This window comes from Rhinolophus ferrumequinum, chromosome 24 (assembly GCF_004115265.2).
Source record: "Rhinolophus ferrumequinum isolate MPI-CBG mRhiFer1 chromosome 24, mRhiFer1_v1.p, whole genome shotgun sequence".
In the NCBI taxonomy this organism is placed as follows: Eukaryota; Metazoa; Chordata; class Mammalia; order Chiroptera; family Rhinolophidae; genus Rhinolophus; species Rhinolophus ferrumequinum.
In genome coordinates this window covers 36,737,009-36,752,149 of record NC_046307.1, presented here as the reverse complement: position 1 = coordinate 36,752,149, position 15,141 = coordinate 36,737,009, and the positions used below count along the sequence as shown (strand labels likewise).

General features: G+C 47.6%; 2 protein-coding genes across 4 annotated transcripts in view; one reads left to right on the top strand and one right to left on the bottom strand.

The window, feature by feature from the left end:
* Nucleotides 1–15,141, bottom strand: part of DOCK2 (dedicator of cytokinesis 2) — a 369,901-nt gene that overhangs the window by 82,826 nt on the left and 271,934 nt on the right. The window contains exons 28-29 of the mRNA XM_033096340.1: nucleotides 3,263–3,361; nucleotides 577–671 (exon numbers count right to left, since the gene is read on the bottom strand). Of these exons, the coding sequence (XP_032952231.1) occupies nucleotides 577–671; nucleotides 3,263–3,361 (194 nt within the window). The remainder of the gene's footprint in view (nucleotides 1–576; nucleotides 672–3,262; nucleotides 3,362–15,141) is intronic.
* Nucleotides 5,574–15,141, top strand: part of INSYN2B (inhibitory synaptic factor family member 2B) — a 108,077-nt gene continuing 98,509 nt past the window's right edge. For all 3 annotated transcript variants that reach the window (XM_033096342.1, XM_033096341.1, XM_033096344.1), the window contains exon 1: nucleotides 5,574–5,747. The gene's annotated coding sequence lies outside the window, so the exon portion shown is untranslated. The remainder of the gene's footprint in view (nucleotides 5,748–15,141) is intronic.

Genomic DNA, 15,141 nt, shown 5'->3' with positions numbered 1-15,141 from the left:
CTAAGGTACTGGGCCATGTTTGATGCGAATTATACTTGAGTCACACTGGTATTCTATGAGACGCTAATAGGTACTATATGTATACACAGAGACATACGTACATGCATACCAAATGGTTCCCTGGGCAAATTCATCTGTGAAATGCTATATCCTAAGTCCTTAATTTAGAGACTCACATTAGCACATCAAAGGCTCTGAGAAGTCCTGCAGCACAGAAATCTGATCAAAGCTGTTTAATCCAATGTTTCCTAAATTTATTTTGCCATATGTCACAGAATATATTCTATGTGGAAAGAAATTAAAATAATTGTAATAAGACTGTAATAATACTTTGCCTCCAAAGTATGATGTTGTAACTGGTATTTGAAGATTGGTAAATGAAAAGGCATAAGGAGAAACAAATTTAAGAAAAAAGCAAGGTTGGTGAGGAGTTTCCCAGGATTTAAAAATAGAAAGGAAGGAGCTGTGACACCTCCATGTATGTTCACCAGGGGTGAAACGCTGCCATAGTCTCTCACCTGCGCCCTGTAAGTGACTGCCAGGGTGGCGGGCTGTCAGGAAACACATGAAACTCACCTGTTCTGAACCATACTCATGGCCATCCAATCGACAGGATACACATTTTTCCCGATGAGGTCCTTGAACATGATGAATGTTTCCATCAAGAAGTCCTGAAATAGTAAAAACAAAACAAAACAAAACAAAAACCACACCTGTCACCTTGTTTTATAGGGACACACTGAAAGTGCCAAGAGCTCGTTGGCCTTTTCTATTATTTCTTTACTATTTTTTGGAGGGGCAGAAAGGGAAGGGACACAGCTTTTCTTTGAGTCAATCCATTGAAACCAATGGTGGTAGATTTTTAGTTGAAAGCCGAACATGAGTTGTTGGGAAACTGTGTCACAAACATAAGTGGGACACAGATGTGAAATGCAGTGACACTCTCAAAGCACTGTTAATTCTGTCTTTGGGAGTAAAGTAAATGTAGTCACTGATGTAGCAATTTCATAATCATCTTCCCAAATATGTATTTGAGAAGGAAATAATATGCACGATCTGAAAGCATCCAAGGTCATTGAGCAAACAAACTATTATTAAAAGAAACATCTAATTAGCAGTACTGTAAACACAGATAATTCACGTGTCCCAGAGACGTTCCTGGGCTGATTAGAGCAAAAACGGTAGGGACTCTATTCCTCTCTTTTGAAGAGGTTCAAAGTGGCCCTCAATGCAGCCCATGAGATTTGCAGCGAACCAAGCTGGTTCTCTGTCTTTGGAGGACACACATTCAAGACGAAGCCAAGGAGCAGAGAGCAGAAGCACTGCCACTGGGGCCCTCCTGAGCCGGACGATGTGAAGTCACACCGTCTTCACCTGCGTGCTTTCGGTAAAATTTAACATCCCCAGGAAACCTGTTCAGAGCTCTTTCCTTAAGCCAGTGGTTTGCAAATGACTTTAACAGCAGAATTCTTTGTTCAAAAAAAAATCCTACCTGGAAACTAAGATATAAAATAAGTAGATGAGCTGTGGTTGAAGTCTCTGTCTCTCTCTCTCTCTCTCTCTCTCTCTCTCTCTCTCTCTCTCTCTCTGTGTGTGTGTGTGTGTGTGTGTGTGTGTGTTTATGGTAGAGGATGGTAACCTGGGAGGAATATAATTTGAAAATCACTGCTTCACGCGAAATTGCAAAGTTTTAGAAATAAGATTGGTTCTTTTCCAGAAATCGTTGCTTCTGGGGAAAATGATGTCAGTGCATGAAGTCCCAGGTTCTGCCTCAGCAGAGTGGGGGTGGCGTCCACCTCACAGGGTCACTGTCAGGATTAGGTGCCCACTGTCCCCGAGATGCCCCCACAGAGCCTGGCGCGTTGTGAGTGCCCACTGAGTGCTCCACGTGCGGATGACACTGTGATTTTTCATCCTTAACGTCGTGTGGGGCAGGGTGGGGATCATCTCGGTGCATTCCCTCCCTACCGGGATGAAGAGGCTTCTGGCTCACAGACGGAAGCCCTGGCTTCTGAAGGGGAAGATGTGGCTTGGAGGTAGGGTTGGAGAGGAGGCTTGGATCCCACCTCTGCCCATACTCGCTATGTGGCCTTGATCAAACAGGCTGTAACCTCGTAAAAGAGAGTGATGACACCTGTGCCGTACTGCTGTGACGATTCCACAGGAAAGGGTATATGTTCAATAAATGAAAACTCCCTTTCCCACCTTCCTTCCCACCTTTCCTTCCATTGAGGGTCAAAAATGACGAATCCAGTCTCTTTATTTCCATGTCCCAAGACATAGAAAACTTGGAGGGGGGATCCTGGGTTACTTAGCTTTGTTTGTGTTTTAGTTTTGTATACTCAGAAAGAGGTTCCATTTCTTGCCTATCCTACTCCAATGAGGAGACAGTCTCTCCACTGAATGAAAGGTAGCACTGGATTCCTAATATTGGATTCCTAAGGATTCCTTTTTTTTTTATGGGTCATTCTCTGAAGCGGGTCCAATGCCTTTGGTTCCTCCAAGGAGAGTTGAAAGTGAGCCCCTGGCAGCAGAACCCTTGAACATGGCAGTAGTAAAGGGACAAAGACAAAGGTGACCACACTGAGGGCAAAGGGCCTACTATACCCTTGGGACAGCCCAGGCTGAGCTCTAGGTGGATGAAGTCATCTGCTGCAGAAATATGGACCTGCAGGCCACAGGTCCCAGGCAGATAGCTCCGTAGCAAATGTGTACTGAGAAGAAAGGGCCTCAGAGGCCAATTCCCTCCATGCGTTTGTTATCATCATGTAATATTAACTATCTTCTACTGGGCACTTAATATGTGAGAGCTACTGTGCTCTCATTTAACCCCTTTACAACCCTGTGATATAAATGATATGATCCCCACTTTACAGATGTGAAAACTGAGGCTTAAGAGAGGTTAACCTGCCAGTGGTCACACAACCAGCTGGTGACAAGTCCTGGGTTCAAATCCAACCCTGCGTGACTCCAGCATTCATGCCCCAGAATGCCCATGATTCATAACAAATATTTGTTAAACCATGTCTGCACTAGACATTCAGGTCTCATCTCTGACATGGCCTGAAGACAGGCTCCAGAAGATATATACAACCTAAGTGGGAACGAGAAATAGGGAATCACACGATCATATCTGCAAACTTAGACATACACAGACTCAAGGTCCATGGCAGAGCCCTTGTGGCCCCAAACTCTTGAGAACCAAGAGTGTGACATGTCTCCCCCACGCCCCCCGCCCCCAGCATCCATCCTATACACTCACCACAAGTTCGGAGCTGGTCTGAAAGGTCTCAATATAGAAGGAATAGTGCTGGTCGCCCATCTGGTTTAAGATAGCTGTCATACATGCCACAAAATGACTCTGCAAGAAACAAAGAAAAATGCTATGAAATCATGGAGGGAAGGCCATGAGATACATCTTCTACATTTCCTTGCCTTTAGACTGGAAAACACCCAACCACCCCAGGCAAGTATAAAAAGGTCCTCCAGGGATGGAGATTATCTCCTCACCAGATCAGCATAAGAAACCTCCCTATGAAGAGATGTCTCCTACGGTTCATTCATCAGCTCAGAGCTTTGACTGAACACCTATTATGTGCCTGTAACAGGAGCTCCAGATCCAGAACACAAGGCCCAGCCCATTCTCTCTCCAGCCACTAGTACACTGGGAAAAGAGCACTGCATCGGTATCCGGAGGCCCAGCCTCAATCAAGATCCTGGAGACAGTTTGATTTTCTTGTAAATACTTGTACATGGCTAAGCCCCAGTTGTTTCGTCTGTAAAGTGGGACGATCACCCACTTGTACCTGCCCGCAGAGGTGTATCAGAAGGACCCAAGGGCTCCTCTAGAGCCCTCAGTGCACTGAAGTTCTCTACCGGGGCCGTGCTTGGACCACCAGGAGAAGCCGGCAGCTACCGGGGACCGCACTTGCTAAGGGCCACGGAGGGAAAAAGAAATGAGAAGAGGTGGTCCTTGCTCTTTAGGAGCTCACGCTCTCATTGGGAAAGTAAGACTAACATCCACGAGGGCAAAGGTGCAAGACCCTTGATCTGCCAAGCAGACCAGGTACCCAGAGGGATTCAGACAAGAGGGAAATCCACACAATGGCATGCAGACCAGGTGGGTCTGGAAAGATATGTGGGATCAGAAGAGTAAGCACCATATCCATTCACACCCCAGAACCCATCACTATACCCTTTTCTGCTTTTTCTTCCCACAGTTTATGAGTCGGCCTTAGGGTGACTTTTCTATGCCTAGTGTGTGTGGGCAGCATTTAGGGAGGTCTGCTCTGGAAATCTGCTAAGGGAAGTGGTGACCACAAATCCACTGCAGACTGTCCCCTGCAGCTCTCACTGAGGCTGCTGTCTTGGCCAAGGGAAGCCCCATCTGGCCGGGTCACGAACAAGTTACGGAAAATGGTCTGCTTGATGTGACGCAGGTGTCTCAGGGAGCCCTGCTACTAAAGGGTGTCGGACATAATACGCACCAGAGAGGTGGGCCTGCAAGTATTGATTACGTTTGAACCACGAAAATGGGTTTGGCATCACAAACTGCTGTCTTTGGTAAAAACAACAATGATCACACACACACACACACACACACACACACACACACACACACACACAGAAACCCCCTAGCCCCCAAATACCAACTTCCATGGTTAGAAAAATATCAAAAAGGTGAAATAAAAAATATTCTCCCAAGTTACAGGTTTACAGTTTCGTTAGTGGTGGAGGGAAAGCCACGATGCCGCCAGGAAGCCCCTTCGGCATTCTTCCCCAGGAAGTCTTTGTTCCCCAAGTTCACATTCCCCAAAGTAGCTCCCAAAGATAGGGAGGGATTCTCCTTTGATTCTAGGCTCTTCCCAATGAGGGCATTAGGGACAGGATGCTTTCTTAGTCAGCAGAACCAGCTATGTAATTAGGGGGAACAGAACGCAATGGAAAGGCAGAGTCCTTATTAAAACATTATTCAGAACTTCAAGACACCGCGGGGCCCTCGGAGCCAATCACAGGTCCAGGAACCAGCCCTGCCTGCCAGGGACCACCACGCACAGCACATGGGTTCAGAACACACGCGGAGCTGGCAGAGAGCGCACAGCTGGGACTCTGTGATGGTGGGGACTGTGAGCCTCTGCACTGGGGCCAACGGCCTAAACCATCCAGAAGTCAGACCCTATCTCCTGCCCAGGCCCCGGGGTGGTGCAGAGTTTGTGACGTGATCAGTCCCCTTCAAACCAGAGCTCCAACATCACTGTTAACTTAACCAGGTCCCACTTACACCAGGACACAGGCTTTTATTGTTTATCCCTCTGGCCAGGCTGGATGCAAGAAGGGAGAAACCTGAGCATCCGAGAGGTGTGTGTGTGTGTGTGTGTGTGTGTGTGTGTGTGAGAGAGAGAGAGAGAGAGAGAGAGAGAGAGAGAGAGCGCGCGAGCAGGCTGAGCGAGCTCACACGTTGTGTATTTCCTCTACTCCCTCCATCTCTTCTCCCTTCCTCAAAGAATTCAGCCTGTGGCCACTAGAGGTCTTTTCTTTTCACATGGTAGCTGCCGAGCAGTTTGTTCGGCTTTTTATTTATTCCTACGTGAGCAGACCCACTACACTTCTTGCATATAAACAGTGAAAATTACACCATAAAGGACTTATTATTCCTTCTTTCGGAGTAATTCTGCTGCTGGCCAAAGCCCGGCTCATTTTGCGAGGAAAAGGAGGACCTCCTCTGCAGGTAGTTCCACTGCTTCAAGGTAAGAGATGTGGGCAGGTTTTATATTTTGTGATCGATGATCCTGGACGAGAAAATGCTATCGTCTCTTGCACAATAGTTTACTTTGAAAGCTTTGGCTTAAAGAAGTCCTGAGATTGTAAGCTTGTGTGTGTGGTGGTGGTGTGTGGTGGAAAATCCACCATTGTCAGAGCTGCAGGCTGCCCCAAATGCACAGATACTGAATGCTGGTTATTTGCAATGGCTTGATTTGAATTTGAAGGGGGGAAAAAGCAAAAAACAAACCTCAGCGCTCAAGTCGCCTGGAATTACCTTGGAAAGGCTGTGCTGGCTGAAGGCTTGTTTAGAGAGACTTCCATGCTTTATTTTAAAACAATAAAAGGGGGACGGGGTTCCAGTCCCCACCTAGAGAGAGTGACCATTTTACAAAGAAACCATTATCTCTGTATAAGGACTTGCTCGGGGTATTACAGTTCACCGATCAGTGAAAATTACTTTTTCCAGCTTGTTCATTTCCCGTTCTAACTACTTCATAGAAAAACCCAACTGAGTGCACGGTTTGCAGTGTGATGTGACTGAAGTTTGGACAAGTTACCTGCATGTGGCTGCTAATGAAAAATGACAGTGTCTTACTTCTGTCTGGAAGCACCCCTTTTTTTTCTGCTATGGTGTCCAGCCCACCTTAGTATTAAATCTATCAGAAATCACACCGATAGGACTGATTGATTCGTGGAATGGCATGAGACACCAGCAGCAGGTTCAGAGTTAGAAAAGGCTTCTCCTGTCATTTAAACTTCAAAAAAAGAAGGAAAAAAAAGCAACGCCTCTTTGTCACGCAATGATAAGAGTGGCAGAAAAACATGATGCTTCTCTGCCGTGCATCCCTTTTTCAGTAGTAGCCTCTCTCTCCATGGCAATCTGCCTCTGTGTTCCCTGCCCCTGTCCCCTTTTCACAAGTTTGAGACCTTCCACAGCCACCATGTTTTACATGTTTGGAAAGAGACAGAGGAATTGGGGGCAGGGGTGCTGATCAGACTGCATTTGCCCTAGAAACTCAGATCCTTTTAACGGTGACAGAGCTCCAACTTGATAGGGTAGGAGCCCCAACTCCCAGCCCTGTCAGCAACGTGGAAAAGCCTGAATACGGCCTGGGGGACAGTGGGATAGAGGGATCCCCTGCAGTCCAGACTAGTGAGAAGCCCCGTTGTTCCAGCCTGGGCAGAAATTTTGTAGCGGACACATATTTACTACCAAGGTGCGAGGCAGCCACTCATCCATCCCCAAGCAGCATGCCAGCTGCCTGGATGGGAAATTGCTTCCTAAAACAGAATACCGGGGGCACCTGCATATTAAAATCTGGAGAGAAACTGTATCAGAGATGCTGGCACAAACCAGGCAGAGTCACCTCGACGGGGATCGGGGTGGTTTAGAATGTAGCTAATGAATCACAGCATGAGGAGACACGGTTTGAAAGTAGGTCAAATGTGTAGAAAGAAGTGCGATCATTACAGACGCTTGGCTGATGGGGGTGGGGGGTACTTAACGCCTTGAGCTTATTTGCCTCAGAGAAGCCTCTTCAGCCATCCAGGACAATCAATCCTCTTAATTAATTCAGCCCGTCAGGATGCAGGGAGGTCTTGCACACCTGGGAGGGAGTTGAAGCTCCAAAGGAAAATCGTCAGGGTCTCTTCACTGTGTGCCGGCCAGATAGCAAAAGAAAAACCTGATATTGTGTGATTCATATCAATTAGCGGGGATCCCAGGGGACTGTGACCAGCAGGATAGCCCTCCCCAAATCATTCTCTTCCTGTGCATAAAAAGCCATCATCATCATCGTCACCATCATCACCATCATCACATTGATAAGGCCAACACTCAAACATATCTATTTAACCACCTCTAATGCAAACACCCAGCCAGGACCCCTGAAGCGCTCAGTGAACCAAGAAGAGGCTGTCAGTTTCCCTTGCCTTGAAAAACAAACAAAACAGGGGAGGGGGGCATGGTTGCTGCAAATGTGTCCCCCATTTGCCCCCCCCAACTCACCTGAGATTAGTGGGAGTGATGAGATTGGAAAGGGAGGGGATCAGCCAACTTCGGGAGCTTGCTAACTAAATGCCAACATTACTACGCGATACCCGCTGGTGACACATTGCTATAGTAACTTCAAATAATGTGCACGACCAAAATAACATAAAATATAGAAAGCACCAAGGAAAGAGATGAAGGAAAGTTTGCATGCCGAGGGAGGCTCCTAGGGAGATGCAAAGTTTTATCTACTGGACCATCCATTTCCTCTGGAGACTAAGAGTGGCCCCGTGCCACTTTTAGGTTGCTTCTCCACTCAGCCCCATGTCTGCCGTGTGGTTATGTAACCTGTAACCGATTTAACTCTTGGGTGGCATTGACGCTGTCTGTATGGTGGATCCAGGACTGGAGGTGGGAAGCTATGGTGTCAGGAAAAGCAGGGACTCTGCCACCCCTGCCTTCATCTTAGAGCTTTGTCCGGCAGCTCAGACCGGGAGTTGGCAGCGACGTTTGGGGGAAGTCGTGCGTGTGTTCTGTCTTAGCCACCATCCAGTTCTGGGCACTGTGCGAGGTGCCCGGGTGCGGCAGCTGGCAGGATGGAAAAGGCTGTGCCCCAAAGAGCTTACATCTGGTTCTGCCACGATGTGGAACATCAGGGTGGGGGGCCGGGGAGCCAGACAGCCTGAGTTCAGATCTCTCAGCTCTACCTCTTACTGGTCGTGTGACCTTGGGCGGGGTCTTGTGCCTCAGTGCCCTCTTCTGTAAAAGAGGGTAGAAATGTTCCCTACATCATACAGTTTGGGCGAGAATGAAATCAATTTGTGGAAAGCACTTAGAACATGATCAACTATTACCACTGTTGTCATCGTTGCTGACTCTGCTCCAGAGAAACTAGGCACATCAGTGAAATTCCTGATGTGGGCCGAGGACACGATGACTCCACCTACCTGGGACTTGTCTGCGGACACGTCAAGTGCTCCCAACACCAGCTGGGGACAAACATCTAAGTACTCTTTGACTCTGATGCTGGTTAACTACATTCCCCAAGTCCAGCTCTTTAGTAAAATGAGTGTGTGGAGCAGAGCATGCTGGGAGGTTTCTTTTATTTGGGGCTAGTTGCTGGCAGGTAGGAAGACAACAAATTGTTCAAAGCATGAAATCGAACTGTCTTCCCCGGAAACTGAGTCCCCCAGCCGTTCGGCTTTGAGAGGTGCCTGCCTCCACATGCAGCGGCATTCTCTGGTGGCCCTGGGATCCCCCTGTGGTAGAGTCCATCAAGTCACCTTCCTTCAGAGGAAGCTCTTGATGGGCACAGACCCAGGGGTTTCGTGTGACCGGCTCCATGTCAAAGGCATGACACCACAGGAAAACAGAGGTGCCGCTGGGAGGCTGTGCACTCTGGACGCGCCCTGACACGTCCCATGTGTGCACATGGCCACTCCTGTAGAGTTGGCTGTGTAACCCCGCCTGGCGCTGTGGGCTTTAATGACGGATCAGCTCTAAGCAGCACTAGGGCCAGCACCACAGGCACGCCGTCTCCAGAGAGCTATCCTCACTGACTAGGAGCAGGACGGAAGGGGTCACAAGGCTGTTTTGAATCAAGGCTGGAAGAGGAGCCTGCATTGGTCACACATTCTTCCTTTGAAACTAACGCCTTCTGATTCTGGTTGGAGCTTGTGCGTATGGCTCTGTAGTGTGGGGTCACTTTCAATCTTCCAAAGAATATAATGGGACGTTTAATCCCAAGGGGAAGTGGAAGGCCAGCAAATTCCATCTATTCATCCCTTGTGCTCAGGACTCTCCAGACATCATCTCCCTGAATCATCGCAACACTCTCATGAGGTCGGCTTTATGCCCGTTTTACAGGTGAGGAGACTGAGATGCATGGAGGTCAGTTAGCTTGCCTAGACAGACGTTTAGCATATGGTGGGGCAGGAATTAAAACCTGGGCCTTTCTGACTCCAAAACCTGTGTTCTGTTCATCAATCCACTATGTCTCCATGTCAGCACTGACCGCTCCACCTGGAGAAAGATTTTTGTTCGTGTATTCATTGCTGTATTGCCAGAATCTAGACTGGAACTTGCACGTAGTATGGGATCAATAAATATTTGCTGGATAAGAGACTGAATTTATCATAATATTCTCCATCTCTAAAAGAACATTACAGGGACCAACCCCTTCCCAAACTCTGGAATGTCAGGGTCATGTGTAAACCACCTTTGTCTGAGGAGAGTTCACAAATGAAAACATTTTTCTTCTACTCTGGGCACACTCCAGAGCAAGCCAGAGTGAGGTCCTTCTTTCATACATTCCTTAATTTAACAAATATTTCTTGAGCATCTACTATGTTCCAGCACAGTTCTAGGTGCTGGGGATACAGCCATGAGTAAGATTAACAAGGGATTTGTTCTTAGGGAGTTCATATCCCCGCTGGGTGTAGGGCCAGGGATGGGGAAATACCATAAGCAAGTAAATACATAAGTCAGATCATTTCAGGCAGTGATAGCTACTACTAAGAAAATACTACAAAGCAATGAGATAGAGATGGAGTGGGAAGGGGCCTATTTTCAAAAGAGGAGACAAAAGTCGCCTCTTAGAGAGCTGATATTTCATTGGACATCTCAATGGTGAGAGTTGGTCATGCAAAAATCTGGCAGAAGACCACCCGGGGCAATTGAAGAGCAGATGCAAAGGCCCTGAGGTAGGATGTGCTTAGTGTTGGAGGATCCAAAAGAAGGCCTGCATGGCTGGAAGGTACGAAATGAGGGAAGGTGTGGTATAAGGTGACGTCAGAAGACAGACGGGGGCCATACCCTGTGGGCCCGTGGGGATCAGGGGCAAGAGTTTGGATTCAGGGTTTTAAGAAGCTCACTCTGGCTGCTGTGAGTTTCCAAAACCCCTCTTAGAGAGGTGGTTTCCGTGTGCTACCACACAGGGCCACCTCTAAGACCCTATACTGGAGTTGTTCCCAGGGTCACGGGTCCATGAAAAACACAAGTTATGTTTTTAATGTTGCCTCTTCCTCATTCGTGGTAGTGTCACCACTCCTTAGCAAAGCGTTGCTCACTAAATGGTAATTTTATAGCGGACTCTGGCCCTCCTTCGGTAGGCATGGATGTGGACGCCAGTTTCACATGGATCTCCTTTGTCATCAGGTTCTGTGGGCTCCTCTCCCTGTTGTTCAGGGCTGAATAAAGGGGGGCCTTCTCTGGCCGCTCCCAGTCTCTAGTTAAAGACACTCAAGTCCGTGGGACCTGAGACGCCTGCTCGCCAGGAGAGGGATTATCATTCAGGACACCCCAGTTTTTACCTGAATAGAAGAAGATTTCTATAAATGCTTCTAATTACATCCGTGGAGGTGTGGGTGGGGAAGTTCACAAATGTGATTGCAAAAAGAGGAGTTTCAGAAACCCGGAGTTATTCTCGGCACAAACACCCATGACGGTCTTCCAAGCTTCGCACTGAATGCCTCAGGAAAGGCTGTGCAGAAAAGTCTGGTTTGAGTCCTGGACTATATGATGTTGTCCTCAGCTCACATCTCCCTGAGAAAAACCGGAGCCAGAGGCAATGCTAGGACGAGACTCCCAAGCAGCTCCTCACTGCTCCTGCACACATTTGCATCCAGGTTACATATGACACCCAGGTCAACATTCAACAGGAAAAGGTGTGGCAAACAGATTTCACCTCAGGCAGGAGGCACGGGGCGGGCGGTGGGGTGGGGGCTGAAGGAAAACAATAATCACTACCATTGGAAGGGCTAAGGATGTGTTGGGGAGCGCTCTAAGCCCTCTATTTATCCATCAGTAAGGACTTTTTATAGGGTGGTGGCAAGGGAAGAAAAGAACTGGAAGGAGGAGAAGCTAATATTAGTTGGACATGGATGCGTCAGACACTGAGCTAAAAAAGTACGTGGATGGTTAGCACACAGGGAGCACTTACTAAGTGCTGTGCACGCTCCTCCCCATTTATTCCTCCTGACTTTCAATGTCGGCAAAACCATGAGCACTTTGCAGATGAGAAAACCAAGGAGCAGAGAGGTGACATGACTTGCCTAGATCAGCTTGACTCCAGAGTGTTTTTGTTTTCATTAGGAAAAAAAAAATAGACTTTATTGTTTTATAGACATGATATAATCTTATTAATACAAAATCAAGCAATACTTCAAAGTACATGAAGAAAGGAAAATTGTAAATTTCACTTTACCATGCTTCTTATCTGACCTTGAATATTAAGAATATTCAACATTCAAGTCAATAAACCTCTAAAATACTAAGAAACATTCTAGACATTCCTTGTGCGCGTATAGAGACAAAAGGATGGATGGATGGATGGATGGATGGATGGATGGATGGATGGATGGATGGATGGATGGGTAGATGGAGATACCTTGGCAGATTATAGGCAGATTGATCCACTGATAAGGACAGACACACAGCTACATAGATAAGACCAGCTTTCTTAACAACTATGCTCTTAGGCTCACCTGAACATAACTCCTCCATTTTTGGCATTGCTTGGGGCTTTAAAGATCAAGAAGGGTTTGGTGTGAGACAATACCACCACATTCTAGGAAGTGTATCTGGTTTCCCATAGAAGCAGTTTTCCTGGACGGCCCTGGACAGGGCATCCTGAGTCCTGGGATCAAATCCCAGCTTTCTTCAACCTGCTCTGGAACTTTGGACCAGCTGCTGTATCTCTCTGAGCCCCAGTTCTCTCACCTGTGAAACAGGGATAACAGTGCCTGCTGGCTACAGGACTGTTGTGAGGACGGAGTGGAAGGCAGGTCTGGTGTGGAGCCTGGCACACGAGAGGCACTCGAAAGCCTTCTTGCTATGCTCAACCTCAGCTGCCTTTCCAGGTCGCCAGGAACAGTTTGTGGATCAGCCGGGCAAGTGTAGAGTTAGAGTTTGGTTGACTAGCAGCGGATGACATAAAACTCCCTGCGGACCTGGAGAGCTGCATTGCGGACGGTGATTTATACAAGCTCTCCCTGCCCTTTGTCTCCCTTGCAAAGCTGCCACGCTTAAAGGAGTGCAGCGGCAAGGGGACAAATACATTCATGGACAACCAGGTGGCCAGGCAAGAGAGTTTTCAGGAGGGATGCTTACTCTGTGTATAAAAGGATTTCTTCAGTTTACCCCGTGCTTCCTTTGTAAGGGATGAAGAGTGAAGAATGTCTCTCACATCACGTTGTAAACTTCAAGCCCAACTTGTCAACCAGGCCTCTCCTAGCACCGCCCCCACTACCCCCAAATAGCTCTAGTTGCTCCTGCTGCCAGTGACCTGCTAGTCCCAGCACACCCAGGCACAGTTTATGGGTATGCGTGGCGCTGGCCGGTTTGCAAGCTCCCTGCATGGTCAACTCAGCAGTTCTAAACCAAAACAGTGACACACTGACTGTGTAATTCTCAGTCCAAACGAGGGAAGGATTTTCCCTTCCCAGACAATTCCTCCCTCCTCACTCCCAATTAATCAATCAATTAGCAAATATTTACTCAGTGCCTATTATGTATTAGGAGCTATATCAGGTATGATCATGGTTCACACCCTGAAGGTCTCAGAATAATAGGGCAAATCTATCTATCTATTGTCTGTCTATCTATCTATCTATCTATCTATCTATCTATCTATCTATCTATCTATCTATCTATCTATCTATCTGATACAGTACTTCTCATCTGGGGACAATTCTGTCCCCTCGAGGGCATAACGATGTCTGGAAACATTTTTGTCTGTCATAATCGGGGGGTTGCTCCTGATATCTATCGGGTAAAGGCTAGGGACGCTGCTAAACTAAACACCCTACAATACACGGGTGAGCCCCAACAACGAAGAATGATCCCACCCAAAGTGTCATGAGTGTTGAAGTTGAGAAACTCCGATCTGTGGACAGGCACACCTTATGATGCTGAATGACAGGTGCAAAATGAGTGCTATAGATCAAGTTTCTCTCCAGGCATTCAAGAAGTGGGGATGACCTTTCAACTACAAGATTGAAAGAGATTAAGCTAAGAATGGGAAAGGACGTCTTAGATCTATCGCAGAAAATACATTTCATTATATAATTTGATGGGTTGGTAGTAACGACCTACCTAAGAGATCGATTAGTGATGTCTGCTATAGGCAAGGCAGGGGCAGGGGTCGTACGTCTGCTGAGAAATCGCTATCCCACCTTCATAAGTGGAACAGGACAAGGAAAGAGGCAGAGGTGGGAATGCGCAAAGTGCTTTGGTACAGCAGAAGTTTACAGAGGGAGATCAGGAGAGAGATTTGGAGGAGCAGACTGGAAGGACCTCGAATGCCAGGCTGAGGGCTGTGAAGCTCAATCTGTAGGTAATGGGATGCCACCAATGCACCTGCCTGGTGAGTGGCCTTCAGGCCGCCTCTGCTGACAAGGTCCTGAGGACTAAAGAGAGCTACGTAAAGTCCTTGCCCTTCATTTCTATAAATGGAGTGCTATAGTTCATCTGTTAGCAGTGAAAACTGGCCGAATCATCATGCTCTGGCTTTTACGAAGCTGATCCCAATGATGAAAAAAGTCCTATGAGGCTGAACTCAGAGAGAACTGTTTGAAAAGCTGACGCCAAGGGATCACATCAACGAGCCCCTGTAAAGCCCTTTTGGATCGAGCATTGCTTCTCATGTTTGTGAGGGGAAAACAGAAAAAGGCCCAAGGAGGAAGGGGCAGGAGGCCGTGGAAGTCTATGCCTGGGGCTCCGTTCCAGCTGACCCCTGGCCAGGACACTTCACTGCTTACTGAGCTTCCCCAGCTCCCGACAGGCTGGCTCCCCTTTCGGCCGTTTCCTCTCTGCCCCGGGAATGATACCTCATTGATTTACTGGTTTGCAATTTTCCAAATGACATCATACTCCATTTACCCCGCCATTCTTTCCCTCTGCTCACCTCCCTCCTCTCAAATTCCCATTTGTCCCACTTTCACGGCCCTGCCCTTTGGAATGGTAACAACACCTTCCAGTTAGCATCCGCTGCAGTCCGCAGAAGCTGCCTGCTGACTCCCTGCCCCCGTCATTGTTAATAAAGGTGACACTGCAGCCTGGCATGAATGCAGGTCCTCCCCCACCTGCTCCACCCTCCTCTCTCTTGGAGCAGAAGGCTCCCTGTCACAGAGCCCCTGGCTTGGACGCTTTCCTCCTGAACTCCATCACTGTACTCTGATTGGCACTCAATTAAAGAAAAATCAACCGACACAATGAAAAAAAAAAAAGGCCCAGACATCAGATCAACTTACTACAGCCCGTATCTACTAATTCCATCTAGAAAAGAAAAAAAGATGTCATGATTGTCTGCACTGATTTGTTCTTTAAAACCCCTGCTGACTCTCTCACCCTGGCAGGCCTGAAGAAATCCTGGCAAAAGTCTAATTCAA